The sequence below is a fragment of the Scylla paramamosain genome, unplaced genomic scaffold (genome assembly GCF_035594125.1).
Source record: "Scylla paramamosain isolate STU-SP2022 unplaced genomic scaffold, ASM3559412v1 Contig29, whole genome shotgun sequence".
Classification (NCBI taxonomy): domain Eukaryota; kingdom Metazoa; phylum Arthropoda; class Malacostraca; order Decapoda; family Portunidae; genus Scylla; species Scylla paramamosain.
The window spans coordinates 97,501-113,011 of record NW_026973694.1 but is presented as its reverse complement, the minus strand read 5'-3'; the positions used below and the strand labels follow the sequence as shown (position 1 = coordinate 113,011).

General features: G+C 37.8%; 1 protein-coding gene across 3 annotated transcripts in view; it reads left to right on the top strand.

Annotated features, from left to right (window-relative positions):
- The window catches only part of LOC135097705 (calcium-dependent secretion activator-like), a 228,904-nt gene that overhangs the window by 118,442 nt on the left and 94,951 nt on the right, over positions 1-15,511 (top strand). For 2 of the 3 annotated variants that reach the window (XM_063999692.1, XM_063999691.1), the window contains exons 5-7: positions 1,296-1,375; positions 10,414-10,562; positions 11,795-11,875. In XM_063999692.1, the coding sequence (XP_063855762.1) occupies positions 1,296-1,375; positions 10,414-10,562; positions 11,795-11,875 (310 nt within the window). The remainder of the gene's footprint in view (positions 1-1,295; positions 1,376-10,413; positions 10,563-11,794; positions 11,876-15,511) is intronic. The other variant, XM_063999690.1, reaches the window with a different exon arrangement.

Below are 15,511 nucleotides of genomic sequence, written 5' to 3'. Positions count from 1 at the left end.
GCATAAGTAGAAGAATTAGAGGTCAGGAAAAGTTCAAGAATGTTGGGCGTATCTCCAAGATGGTCAGGAATACGAGTAAGGTGTTGCACCAATTGCTCTAGGTCGTGGAGGATAGCAAAGTTGAAGGCTAGTTCTCCAGGATGGTCAGTGAAGGGAGAGGAAAGCCAAAGCTGGTGGTTAACATTGAAGTCTCCAAGAATGGAGATCTCTGCAAAAGGAAAGAGGGTCAGAATGTGCTCCACTTTGGAAGTTAAGTAGTCAAAGAATTTCTTATAGTCAGAGGAGTTAGGTGAAAGGTATAGAGAATAGAAAAATTTAGTTTGAGAGTGACTCTGTAGTCATAGCCAGATGGTGGAAAATTTGGAAGATTCAAGAGCGTGGGCACGAGAGCAAGTTAAGTCATTGCGCACATAAATGCAACATCCAGCTTTGGATTGAAAATGAGGATAGAGAAAGTTGCCTCAGACACCTGAATTTCAGTGAGGAAAAGATGAGGAGGCTTAGAAGAAGAGAGGTGGTGTTTTACAGATTGAAAATTAGATCTTAGACTGCGAATGTTGCAGAAGTTATGAAGAAAAATTTGAGGGGGGTGTCAAGACACTTAGGGTCATCGACAGAAAGGTAATCCAACCTGGAGACATTTATGGTCCCCTCCCCAGATGGGGACTCCGAGGCTGGTGTAGGAGTCGCCATGATGATTTTGAAATTTTTGAGTGAAGGGCGTGTGTGTTATTAGGTGCTTGTAGTTTTGTGTGGAGGAAGAGAGTTGTCTTTAGAGGGCAGGCTGTGACTGCCCCCTTGTGTTGTGAGACACAAAGGGAAACGTTCAGTGAGGTCACAGCTGGGTTTAATGATAAGTTCACAGCACCCCCTGAACAGTGCTGCACACCTCACTGGGAGTAATTATCATTTCGGCAGGTGTCTACTGCCTCCTCCTTTGACTACCCATATGGAAATAGGTTTTTGTTAATGCCTAGATTTTTTTCTAAACTTTAATTTATGTACTACTTTAACCAATTATAATTTATGCACCTCATTGTGAGGCCATACTGAGGAGTTCAGATTACTGTCAAACATAGATAACCTTGCTTAGGATGAGCCTATGAAAACGTAACTTTCTCCAAGACATTTTTATTGATGCCGGGAAATACAGTAATCAGAGAATGGAAACAGACACACTGAATAACATCACATTAATTTGATTTGTACAGATTAATTTGCTTTGTATGTCTTTGTCATCCCTATAGCATAGTAGGGGTCACATGTCTTATGGTGCCTCTGTTCTCTCCCTACAGGTCCCTCCCAGAAATTGACGGTCTCAGTAAGGAGACTGTGCTCACCTCCTGGATGGCCAAGTTTGACATGATAATTAAAGGTAAGGATACAGAATGACCTTTTCTGTGTTACTGCTCTCACTGCTGCTGATGTTCCTTGCCGATGGCAATGATTAATAAGCCTAGTTTTCCTAGCACTGTTATTGTTGAAAACTGTATACTAAGACTGCACACAATTTAAGAGCTATTATCATTAAACACAAAAATAGTATCTTAATTGCAGTGTTTTCATTTGAGTTAAATCTACATGTATTTGTAGTATTCTGGTCAATAATATAGTGTCTAATAACCTTTGAAAATCACTCATTCTTGAGATGTTGAGTATTTAAATATTTAGATGATTCTTAGCCATCTTGTTTTTAGCTGTTGAATTTGTCAGAGTTGTAGCTGTTATCCTACTCTGTCCTCTCACTCTTCTTCAGAAGCATATTTCAAGTTATTCACTTTACTACTTCTTTTGGTATAATTTTCATATTCTAGACATCTTTATTTTCTGTTCTAGATTGGTAATGTTTATGGATACTACAGTTCTTAATATTGAAATAGTCTGTCTGGATTGAGGCCGACTTATTCAATGTCAAATTTTCCTCCACCCTTAAGAGTGACTTGAACTTATGCCAGTGCATTATGCTGCATACACAGAGTGGTGTAGTAGTAGCAGTGTCTGAGCCCACCAAGCAAAGCCCATTCAGTGCTCTGTTCGCTGCACCATCCTGTTTGTGCTCCCACTCAACCTGCACATCTGTGCCCTTTCACCCCAATATGTTGTCAACATGGGCAAGGAAAAGGACTTAAGTGCACAGACCAGTGCCGAGATCATTGCCCTAAAGAGATCTGGTCTTCAAACAAAGGCAATCTCTGAACAGATTATTGTGTGTCCAAGGAGCATCTGGCACCCACACAATCTGTATCCACAAGGAGAGGCCTGGTAAGGCCAAGAAGACAGATATTCACTCCCAGGTTATTGTATAGCATGAGTTAGAGTCATACCCACATGTGACAACAAGGAAAGAAAAGAAAGCAACCTATATACATTTGGTGAATGCTTTGTGAGAAACATTAATAGGTGCATCTCCACCAGCCATTGACCAGTGAAGAAATCCCTTTTGACTCTTAGGTAGAAAACTAATAGGGTCACTTTTGCAGAAAAATATATGGTTTTGACTGCAGAAAAGTGGCTAGGAGTACTGTGGAGTGATGAATCAGTCATAAACAATGGGGGTGAAAATGTGTACTGTTGGCCCAGTAGCGACTCTCTTGACCCCTGCTATATTCAAGCGACTGTTAAGCACACTGGCAAGACAACAACTGGTTGTGTCTTGCTTGGCTGACTCAGAAGTCCCTACTAATATGCCACTCTGTGTAGGCAGGTTAATGTATTGCATGATTTAAAGTCTCCTTAAGTGTGAAGCAAAATTTAACACTGAATTAGTCAGCCTTGCCCCAGGCAGACTAATTTAATGTCAAGTAGTGTACTAATTCATACTAATTTGATTTCAGGGTGCATTTGTAATTGTTGAACATTACTACTTTTATTTCATAATCATCTCCAGGCCCCCTTCTGGCTTCCTTTGATGAAAAACATCTGCTGCAGTTCATTTATAGATACACTCATCAGAACAATATTAGTACTCTACATCTGAGATTATTTAGACATTCTCCATATATCTAAGTTCATGCTTCTTCCCACTCTAAGTTCTGCAGATTTCCTCTTACAGCACAGTAAACAGTTTAGGAGAAAGTTTTGCTTTGTTCAGCTTTTCTTTTTCCCCAGTTTGTTCCTTATCTTATGCACTGTGGCGTGCTTGAATTTCAAAGGATATGTTCTTCCACCTTCAGCCAATCTCTCTCTCTCTCTCTCTCTCTCTCTCTCTCTCTCTCTCTCTCTCTCTCTCTCTCTCTCTCTCTCTCTCTCTCTCTCTCTCTCTCTCTCTCTCTCTCTCTCTCTCTGTTTGTGGCAAACATTGTACACATGTTTAAAGAGAATCTGGATAAATATGGTTATGGAGACAGGACAAAATGAGCTTTGGCTTGTGCCCAGTACAATACAACTAGGTAAATACAACTAGGTAAATACACACACACGTACAGGATTGAAAAGTATGACGAAAATGGAACAAGGCCAATGAAAAATAAGATTCATGTTACAAACAGCAGCAGAACATTTCTTGCAAAGAACAGGAAAATTGGCAAAAGTAGAGGGAATGAAGGAAACATAGATAAAAAGAGACATGAATGAAAAAGAGAGAAGTAAACTGAAAGAACTGAGAGTAGAGACCCAGTCAAAAAATGAGGAGAGAACACAGGAACAAGCAAGAAGATTCAGCTGGAACATTGTAGACATGAAAGTGAGGAAATGGTGGCACAAAAATGCCATGCAAGGTCACCAAGCAGAAGTTTAAAGATTATGTATACTAATTTAGATCTTTTGGTGTCAATCCAATTGGAACTTAAAGACTACTTTAAGAACAATAAACCAGATATAGTATGTTTAACAGAAACTAAACTAAAAGAGGAAATAAAGTTGGGATTTGCAAAGGAAGGATATAGCACATGTAGGAGAGACAGAAAAGGAAAGGGAGTAGGAGTAATGTTTTGTTGTTGAACCTATTGGAACTTAAAAGACTAGTTAAAGAACAATAAACCAGATGTAGTATGTTTAACAGAAACCAAACTAAAAGAGGAAATAAAGTTGGGATTTGCAAAGGAAGGATATAGCACATGTAGGAGAGACAGAAAAGGAAAGGGAGTAGGAGTGATGATATTGGTAAAAGAGGATATTGTTGTTGAGGAAGTAGAATATGGTGATGGAATGGTGAAAACATTGAGTGTTGTGATTAAGATCAAAGGAAGTGAAAAAGGAAAATTATTGTGACTTACATACCACAAAAAACTAATGCATGGGAGATCAATAAATTTAAAAGTATGAAACTAGAAACAAAAAATATTATAAAGGAAATGATAAAGAAAAGTAACAAAGTGCTCTTAGTAGGCAACTTCATCACATCAGGAATTAACTGGAAGGAAATGGAAGTGAAAGAAAATGTTGGGTCATGGAGCAATGAACTAATGCAAACCATGATGATTAATATAATGAGACAATAGGTGAACGAGCCTACAAGATGCAGAGGACAAGAAGAACCATCACAGTTAGACTTTATGTTTACAAAAACTGCAGAAAGTAAACCAAGTATACATTGTTTGAGCACAATGGGAAGAAGTGATCATGTGATAATAGAAATAGTACCACAGGAGGAAAAGTGTTGCACAGGAAAGAACAGTACAGTACAGTTCAGAGTTTAATAAACTTTATGGAAAAGTTAACTGGAAAAAGCTATTTGAAGGTATAGTAGTGCAAGGAAAATATGAGATATTTTTGAGCAAGTATAGAGAGGGGGGTGCAACAGTTTGTGCCAAGTTATAAAGTGAAAATTGGGAAACATGAATGGTATAATGCCAGGTGTATAGAAGGAAAAGAGAAAAAGGACAGGGCATGGAAGAAAATGATGAGACAAGTGAACAGAAATACAGTGAAACCTTGGTTTTGGAACTTAATTCATTCCTGAATCCAGTTCGAAATCTGAAATGTTAAAAAACCGAAATTATTTTCCCCATAGGAATCATTGTAAAATAGATTCATCCGTTTTCAGACACCCATCCACCATGTCTTAGCGGGTAATGATCAACACTCCCACTGCTAAGATGGCTGCTCCACATCTCCAATTTAGGATTTTTTTTTTCTCTCCAGAAAGGATGTATTGAATAAACTTAATGACATAGAATTCATCAAAAGATATTGTTTAGACCATGCAGGTCTTTGTCACTGATCTAGTGAGGAAAGCCTTACAGAGTGACACAGAGAAGAGCAACCCATTTACCACCAAAATTAAGGTGATCATAACACTTAAACATCTTGCTGCTGGAAAAAGCTACTGGGAAAATGCAGTTGTGCAGTACTTCTGGCATTGTGGGTCATAGAGAGAGCCACAGGAGGCTCAGGATAACTCCAGAGTGCAGAACCTTGTTTGTTTACATCAAGGTTCTTCAACATCTTCAACAGGATCACATTTAACTTACTTCAAAGATTGATTTACTGTCTTACCCTCTGTGTCTCTCCTCCAAATATATAAAAATGAAAGAAATTTTTATAGAAACTATAAATTAGTAATATATGGCTGCTTTTGCTACGTCATGTAGTATTTGAAATCAAGTTATTTTGTTCTAAAACCAAATTATGGTACGGCAACTGAAGCAATTATGAGTTAAGATTTTTGTTCGAAAAGGGAGATGTTCGGTAACCAAGGTTCCACTGTGCTAGAGAAGAATACAGAAAGGCAAGGAATGAATATACTATAGAAAAAGAAGAAGTAAGTAGTAGTAAGAAGAGAAGAAGAAAGAAACTTTGAAAGTGACATAGTAGGAAAAATAGTAGGAAAATAGTAGGAAAATGTAAGGAAGGATCCAAACTTCTACAGATACATAAACAGGAAAATGAAGCATAAGGATGGCATAAACAAGTTAAAAAGGGAAGGGAGAATTTATGGAACCACTGAAGAGATGACTGAACTAATGAATGAGAGCTTTCAGTCTCTATTTACAAAGGAAATCAAATTTGTGGCACCAAAAGTGGCATCACAGAATGAAGGAATACAGGAGATACAAGTAAAGAGACAACAAATCAAGAGGCTGTTGGAAGAGCTGGATGTTAGAAAAGCTATGAGACCAGATCAAATAAATGCATACATATTAAAATAATGCAGAGAACAAATGGAAGAACCCATATGGAATATAATTAACAGCTTGTTGAGAGAAGGAAAAGTACCAAGGGAATGGAAAAGAGCTAACATAGTGCCAATATACAAGGGGAGAAATAAAATGGAAACATTAAATTGTAGACTGGTGTCACTAACAAGTATTGTAAGCAGGCTTGCGAAATAGTAATTAAAGACAGATGAGTGGAATATCTAAAAGATGAAACAATATTTACAGAAAAGCAATTTGGATTCAGGAAAGGGATATCCTGTGTCACAAATCTTCTGAGTTTCTATATGAGAGTGCAAGAAAAGGATGGATGGGTTGATGTAGTATACCTGGATCTCAGATAAGCATTCAATAAAGCTCCCCACAAGGGAGGAAAATGAGAACAATAATCAGAGACACTAATTCAACTTGGTGGAAAGTGACAAGTGGGGTACTGCAAGATCTGCGTTGGCACCTATTATGTTTCAAATATATGTAAATCATATGACAGAGGATCTAAATAGTTATATAAACTTGTTGGCTGATGATGCAAAAGTAGTGAAAAAAATAAAGGATGAAAATGACTGCAAGGAGTTACAAAAGGATATTGACAAGATACATGCATGGAGCCAAAGATGGAAACTAGAATTTAATACAGAAAATGCCATGTGTTGGAAATAGGAAAAGTAAAAAGAGACCTTCATGGAAGTACAAAATGGGAGGAGAAATAATAACAAAAAGTAATGAAGAAAAAGATTTAGGAGTAATGATCCACAGCACACTATCACCTGAAAGACAAATAAAGATTATATTCGGCTCTACATACAGCTTGTTAACAAACATTAATGTGGTGTTTAACTATTTAGATAAATAAATGATGAAGAAAATTATAACAAGCATATGTCCTAAACTGGAATATGCAGTAGTAGTTTGGGCTCCACAGAGATAAAAAGATATATGGAAACTGGAAAGAATACAGAGGATAGCAACAAAGATGGTACTAGAATTGAAAGACTTAAACCATGAAGAAAGACTTCAAGAGATGAGTTTACTAACACTGCAAGAGAGAAGAGAAAAAGAAGGCCTGATAACAATGTACAAATTAGTAAACAATATAGAAAGAATAGACAAAAATTACTTGATACCACAGATGGAGGAGGGAGAGAGATTGATGAGGGGGCATGGGAAGAAAATAAAGAAGAGTGGCTGTTCATATGACATCAAGAAATGCAGCTTCTGGTGTAGAACTATTGAAACCTGGAATGATTTGAAGGAAGAGGTGGTTGTGGCAAACAGTGTACACATGTTTAATGGGAAACAAGATAAATATGGTTATGGAGACAAGACAAAATGAGCTTTGGTTCATATCCTGTACAATACAACTAGGTAAATACACACACACACACACACACACACACACACACACACACACACACACACACACACACACACACACACACAAATGCTTGGGATAGATGGAAGAAGAGGAAAACTGAGAGCAGATAGGAGGAATATATTGATGCTAAAAGCAAGTACATTGAGATAGTAAGAATGGAGAGAAGAAACTATGAAAGAGATATATTAGATAATTGTATAAATTGACCCAAACTATTCTGTAGATAATATCTACCTTCCTTCTTTTTCATCTTCCCATTAATATAATTATTATATTAATGGGAAGATGAAAAAGAAGGAAGGTGTATCAAGATTGAATGTTGAAGGAAAAATCTATGATGATGCACAGGACATGGCAGAGGTTATGAACAATAGTTTCAGATCAGTGTTTACTGTGGAAAGGGAAGTTTGATGCTGGAAGGGATAAGTTGGTGAGGAATATACTAAGTACAGTCCCAGTCAGTTATGAAGAAATACTTAAGATGATGGAAGAACTTGAAATAAATAAAGCAACTGGTCCAGATGGAGTATCAAACTGGATATTGAAGGAATGTAAAGAACAACTGGCTGATAAAATTCACAGTCTAGCAGTGACATCACCATCACAAGGAAGAGTACCAAAAGATTGGAAGAGACCAAATATTACATCAATATATAAAGGAGGAAATAAGGAAAATCCACTAAATTATAGATCAGTGTCCTTGACTAGGATAGTCAATATTGTGCAGGAGAGAGACAGGTGGGTGGATGGTGTCTACTTAGACTTGAAGAAGGCATTTGACAAAGTACCACACCGAAGATTGCTATGGAAGATAAAAAATTATGAAGAAACTGGAGGAAGACTGTTGGAGTGGATGAAGGATTATCTGGATGATAGAGAGATGAGAACTGTAATACAAGACCAAAATTCATCTTGGCTGAAAGTAACTGTTGGTGTCCCATAAGGGTCAGTATTGGGACTGATAATGTTTGTAATATATGTGAATGACATAAAATGAAGAAATAGTTAGTTATATGAACTTATTTGCAGATGATGCTAAGCTGATGAGAAGGGTAGAAAATGTAAATGACTGTATAGTACTGCAAGATGATTTAAATAAGATAAATAGATGGAGTAAATCTTGGTAAATGGAATTCAGTTTAAGTAAATGTAAAGTAATGGAGTTTAGTAAGAGTAAGAAAAGAATACAATATCATTATGAGATGGATGGTGTGAAGTTAAAGAAGTCAAAAGAGGAAGTGGATTTGGGAGTAACAGTTACTGAAAATTTGACTCTGGACAGACACATTGATAAAATTACTGGAGAGACGATGAATTTGTTAAAAAGATTAAGAATGGCATTCTCATATTTGGATAAAGAAATTATTAAAAAAGTTGTTGATTTCCATGATAAGACCAAGATTGGAATATATGGCAGTGGTGTGGTCTCCTCATACAAAGAGGAATATTATAAAATTAGAAAGAGTACAAAGAGCAGTCACTAAGATGGTTCCTGAGTTGAGTAAGTCGACCTATGAAGAGGGATTAAGAATGCTGGAAATTCCTACTCTTGAAAATAGGAGAGAGAGAGAGAGAGAGAGAGAGAGAGAGAGAGAGAGAGAGAGAGAGAGAGAGAGAGAGAGAGAGAGAGAGGAGATTTAATAAACATTTATAGAATGATAAAATGGTATGGAAAATGTGGACAAAGAAGGTTTTATAAATCTAGACACAGAGTACAAGGGGACACAATAAGAAGTTGAAGAAAGTTAACTGTAGAAGAGACATTAAGAAGTATAGTAATAATATAAAGACACAAAAGTGTTTTGTCACAACAAAACTTGTTGGTGGTGGAAGGTTTGCTCCCTGTGATGATCACAAAAACTGTGACTAAGCATCTGCTTTCACTTCTTGTGTTTCTTCATAAGTAAAGTCAAGCCATCCCTCTCCTCTAATTTCTGATGATTATGAATATTTATGCTCGATATGTGTTATATCTATAGTTTCTATTTTTTAATTATTATTCTCATTTTTTGCAGTAGATAAATTGATTTTTCTTCTTAACTTTTGATATTCATATTCTTCCTTTAAGGATCTATGTAGTTTTAGATGTACATTTCTTGGTTATGTGCTTTAATTTCTCTCCCTTGCACAAATATCTCCATTGGGTGATGATAGGATCACTTTATCAGGAAGCATTGATATCTCCCATCTTGCACACCTTTTTGGCTACTTGCTCTATCCAGTCTTGATTTGTGTGACCTAGTTATTTTTTCATATTGCTTTGGTCTTCTAAATTACATTGTTTATCAGTGCTAATGATTAACTTTTGTTCATATGCCTAGATACTTCCAGTATATTTTGCAGCTCTAATCAGTGTTTGATTTTCATTCCATTTGACATTTTAAGCACTTAGATATTACCCATAGTCATTGTTATTCATAATGAGTCATCATCCAAGCTATACTGGTAATTTCTCTTGTTATCCATTTTGCAACAATATATCAATTTGAAGCTCTTCTACCTCAATTTATCAACATCAATATATGTGATCTTGTTGCTTTAGTGACAATTTTTGTTTGACTTGCCTTCTACACTGACATCCACCTCTGTTAAAACTGAGGTGGTGCCACAGGTTTCTGCCTTCATGTCCAGGGAGAGGCTATTTTCATTGTCCCTACAAAATGTTTTGTCTTGGGCAGTAATACAGAACACTGAGATTGTGTAATGAAGCAAAGTTAATACTGGTTGATTGTGTAATGAAGCAAAGTTAATACTGGCTGGTGATGAGTACCCTGCGTGGCTTCAGAATCATGTTACTGTTACCTAAAAATAACCTGCCTCCAGTGTTGTCATTCAACTTTGTATGTTTTCAGTTACTGGATAAAATTTCAGAATTCCTTTCTTCTGCTGTTCAGTCACACACTGCTTTAGTTCAAAGGATTGATTAGATTATTCTTGATTCAGCAGGTGAAGAAGACAGCAAGAGGCCAGGTCGGATGCAGCAACCGCTCAACAGTGAGCTCATTATGCCTAAAGAGCAACTCTTTGACATGTTTCAGCAAATCTTAGGCATCAAGAAATTTGAGCACCAGCTGCTGTTCAATGCACTTCAGGTGGGCACTTTGTACTTCCCTACTCTATCATTTACTATGTGATTTAACTATGTATTTTGTGATCAGCTGAATAATACATGAAAAAACTTCTCAAGTAATCCATGTTAGACAAAATATGTTGTGGAAAATATTTTAGAAATTATTCATTCCTGTTTGAAGTATATATGTTCTGATATAGCATGAATCAATAATAGTTATTTTTAAGATCATAAACAGAAAAGTTAGGTTTTGATGACAAACATGTATATTGGAGCAAAAATAGCAACACCAATCCTCCTTTGAATAGGTAATTATGTAGAGAATGTGAGAGTTATAGCTTATATGGTTTTCCTTTTGAAATTAGATAAATGGTGTTGGTATATTTGATTGTGTTCTCCCCATTTTTTTTTTATGCTCATATGTTCCTCAGTTCTTAGTTTGCCCTGCCTCTATATATGATATCTGGATTCTGTTAGTCTAGTTTCCAAGTCTGGCTGTTGCTGCTGTGCTGGTGGGGCCATCTTACCCATCACTTGGTTTCTTAGTTTTTATTTTTATTTATATACTATTGTCCTGAACTAAAAAAAAAATGTATTTGAATTTTATAATTCTATATTTATGCCAAACCAGACTTTATTAACAACATGGAGATGAATTAGTCATGTATACTTGACTCAGGAATACAGAGATGGTTCCCTTACATGGAAGCAGTAATTATTCAGTCGTAAATCACAATAATGCCTCTTCAGGTCTCTCTCATTAATGGAGGCAAAACATCAGAGGCACCTTTGCTCTGGAGGATCTCGAAGAGGATTTGGAGTGACAGGGCAAGGTACAAATATGAAGTTAAGATAGGAGGAGCCCAAAAGAGAAGACAGTAACAAAATTAGATGTTAGGAAAAGATCGAGAATGTTGGTCATATCTTCAAGATGGAGAGGGTGTTACACTAATTGCTTTAGCTCATGAAGGATAGCAAAGTTTAACATAAGCTCACTTGATTGGTCAGTGAAGGGAGGTGATAACCAAAGCTGGTGGTGAACACTGAGATCTCCAAGAATGGATATCTTCACAAAAGGGAAGTGAATCAGGATGTGCTCCACTTTGAAAGTTAAATAGCTGAAGAATTTTCAATAGTTAGAGGAGTTAGGTATGAGGTCTAAGAGTAAAGTCAAAGTGAGATGGCAGAAAATTAGGTTGGTGTTCTATTTTTCATTGCCTTCTTACCTTTGACTATCCTTGTTTATATTACCAGCTGGACAGCCAAGATGAACAAGCTGCAGCTATCCGGAGAGAGTTGGATGGACGCATGCAAAAGGTTGCAGAACTAGAGAGGGTGAGTAAATATTTCTTTTTTATATAAACATAAGTGTATACAGACTTGTCAAGGCAAGAAAGCAGTTGTGTGTGAAGAAGTGAATGGAGAGTAACAGTGGTGAGTGTATGAAAATGATGCGGTCTTGTCAACTCTGGGAGGGGGTGTGGTGCCCATTAGTGTATGGACATAGTTGGAGTGTGGGACACTCTATAGGAAGTACCCTGCATCTGCTGTAGTCTCAGGATTAGAGTAGCTGTGAAGTAGGGAGCAGTCTCATAATGAAGCAACAGAGGTAAACCAGTGACAGGGTTCCTGAAGTGTAGTATGAGGCCATGAGGAGGGTTGGCATTAAAAAACTCACCCCCAATAAAAAAAATAAAAATAAATAAAAATAAAAACAAAAACAAAAAAGGCCTTTTTTTTTTTTTTTTTTTTTTTTTTTTTTTTACATATCAAAATTTAGTTCTATATCATATTGACAAATAAGTTCTTTATATGTACATATACATAAACAGTGTAAATATAATCAAGTCTGACCTGTTCATTTCCTGTAAAGCACAAGTTAACACAGGCTTTGTCCAACTGGACCAACCTGTATCACCATGATCTAAACAAGTGTCTGTTCTCCATTAACAGCAAGTGTCAAAATCTGTCAAGATCTAACTCCTCTTATGACTTCTGGCCCCTCGCCAAAAACATCTCCAATAACTTTGCTTCTTCATCTTTCCCTCCTTTATTTCGAGCTGATGGCACCACTGCCATCTAATCTATTTCTAAAGCTGAACTCTTCACTCAAACCTTTGCTAAAAACTTTACCTTGGATGATTCAGAGCTTGTTCCCCCCTCTCCTCCACCCTCTGACTACTTCATTCTACCCATCATTAAAATCCTTTGCAGTGATGTTTACTATGGTCTCATTGGCCTAAACCCTTGGAAGGCTTATGGATGTGATGGACTCCCTCCTATTGTTCAGTGAAACTGCCTCTGTGCTTGCACCTTACCTAGTCAAATTCTTTCAACTCTGTCTATCAACATCTACCCTTCCTTCTTGCAGAAAGTTTGCCTACATTCAGCCTCTCCCTAAAAAGGATGACCATTCTAATCCCTCAAACTACAGTCCTATTGCTTTAATTTCTTGCCTTTCTAAAGTTTTGAATCTATCCTCAACAATGAGATTCTGAAACATCTATCACTTCACAACCTTCTATCTAATTGCCAGTATGGGTTCTGTCAAGGCTGTTCTACTGGTGATCTTTTGGCTTTCCTTATTGAGTCTTGATCATCCTCTTTTAGGGATTTTGATGAAACTTTTGCTGTTGCCTTAGACATATCAAAAGCTTTTGATAGAGTCTGCCACAAGGCTTTGATTTCCAAACTACCCACATATGGCTTCTATCCTTTTCTCCGTAACTTCATCTCAAGTCTCTTTTCTGACTGTTCTATTGTTGCTGTGGTAAAAAGTCACTGTCCTTTCCTAAATCTATTAACAGTGGTGTTCCTCAGGGTTCTGTCCTGTCATCTACTCTCTTCCTATTATTCATCAATGATCTTCTAAACCAAACTTCTTGTCCTATCCACTCCTACGCTGATAATACCACCCTGTACTTTTCCAGGTCTTTTCATAGACATCCAACCCTTCAGGAAGTAAACAGTTCATGTAGGAGGGACACTGGCCTAGGGCAACAAAAATCCAATAAAAAAAATGCCCACTGAAATGCCAGTCCCATAAAAGGGTCAAAGCAGTAGTCAAAAATTGATGAATAAGTGTCTTGAAACCTCCTTCTTGAAGGAATTCAAGTCATAGGAAGGTGGAAATACAGAAGCAGGCAGGGAGTTCCAGAATTTACCAGAGAAAGGGATGAATGATTGAGAATACTGGTTAACTCTTGTGGTAGAGAGGTGGACAGAATAGGGGCGAGAGAAAGAAGAAAGTCTTGTGCAGCAAGGCCGCGGGAGGAGGGAAGGCATGCAGTTAGCAAGATCAGAAGAGCAGTTAGCATGAAAATAGCAGTAGAAGACAGCTAGAGATGCAACATTGTGGCGGTGAGAGAGAGGCTGAAGACAGTCAGTTAGAGGAGAGGAGATGATGAGATGAAAAGCTTTTGATTGCACTCTGTCTAGAAGAGCAGTATGAGTGGAACCCCCCAGACATGTGAAGTATACTCCATACATGGACAGATAAGGCCCTTGTACAGAGTTAGCAGCTGGGTGTTTGAGAAAAACTGGCGGAGACGTCTCAGAACGCCTAACTTCATAGAAGCTGTTTTAGCTAGAGATGAGATATGAAGTTTCCAGTTCAGATTATAAGTAAAGGACAGACCAAGGATGTTCAGTGTAGAAGAGGGGGACAATTGAGTGTCATTGAAGAAGAGGGGATAATTGTCTGGAAGGTTGTGTCAAGTTGATAGATGGAGGAATTGAGTTTTTGAGGCATTGAACAATACCAAGTTTGCTCTGCCCCAGTCGGAAATTTTAGAAAGATCAGAAGCCAAGCGTTCTGTGGCTTCTCTGCATGAAATGTTTATCTCCTGAAGGGTTGGACGTCTGTGAAAAGACGTGGAAAAGTGTAGGGTGGTATCATCAGCGTATGAGTGGATATTACAAGAAGTTTGGTTTAGAAGATCATTAATGAATAATGAGAAGAGAGTGGATGACAGGACAGAACCCTGAGGAACACCACTGTTAATAGATTTAGAAAAAGGAACAGTGACCGTCTACCACAGCAGCAATAGAGCGGTCAGAAAGGAAACTTGAGATGAAGTTAGAGAGAGAAGGATAGAAGCCATAGGAGGGTAGTTTGGAAATCAAAGCTTTGTGCCAGATTCTATCAAAAGCTTTTGATATGTCCAAGGCAACAGCAAAAGTTTCACCAAAATCTCTAAAAGAGGATGACCAAGACTCAGTAAGGAAAGCCAGAAGATCACCAGTAGAGCGGCCTTGACGGAACCCATACTGGCAATCAGATAGAAGGTTGTGAAGTGATAGATGTTTAAGAATCTTAAGATAGGCAGGAAATTAAAGCAATAGGACGGTAGTTTGTGGGATTAGAATGGTCACCCTTTTTAGAAACAGGCTGAATGTAGGCAAACTTCCAGGAAGAAGGAAAGGTAGATGTTGACAGACAGAGGTGAAAGAGTTTGACTAGACAAGGTACAAGCAAGACACTATCACCTCTGTTATGCGCTCAGCACACAAAGATGGATCTCTGACACGGAAGCAGTAGTCATTCCAAGGAAAATCAGCAAAATACCTCCTCAGGTCCCCCTAACTAGCAGAGGCAAAACTCCAGAAGCACCTTCGCTTAGGGAGATCCTGAGGAGGGATTGGAGCGATAGGACAAGATACAGATATGAGATTGTGATCGGAGGAGCCCAATGGAGAAGGAAGGGTGACAGCATAAACAGAAGAATTAGAGGTCAGGAAAAGGTCAAGAATGTTGGGCATATCTCCAAGACGGTCAGGAATACAAGTAGGGTGTTGCACCAATTGCTCTAGATCATGGAGGATAGCAAAGTTGAAGGCTAGTTCACCAGGATGGTCAGTGAAGGGAGAGGAAAGCCAAAGCTGGTGGTGAACATTGAAGTCTCCAAGAATGGAGATCTCTGCAAAAGGGAAGAGGGTCAGAATGTGCTCCACTTTGGAAGTTAAGTAGTC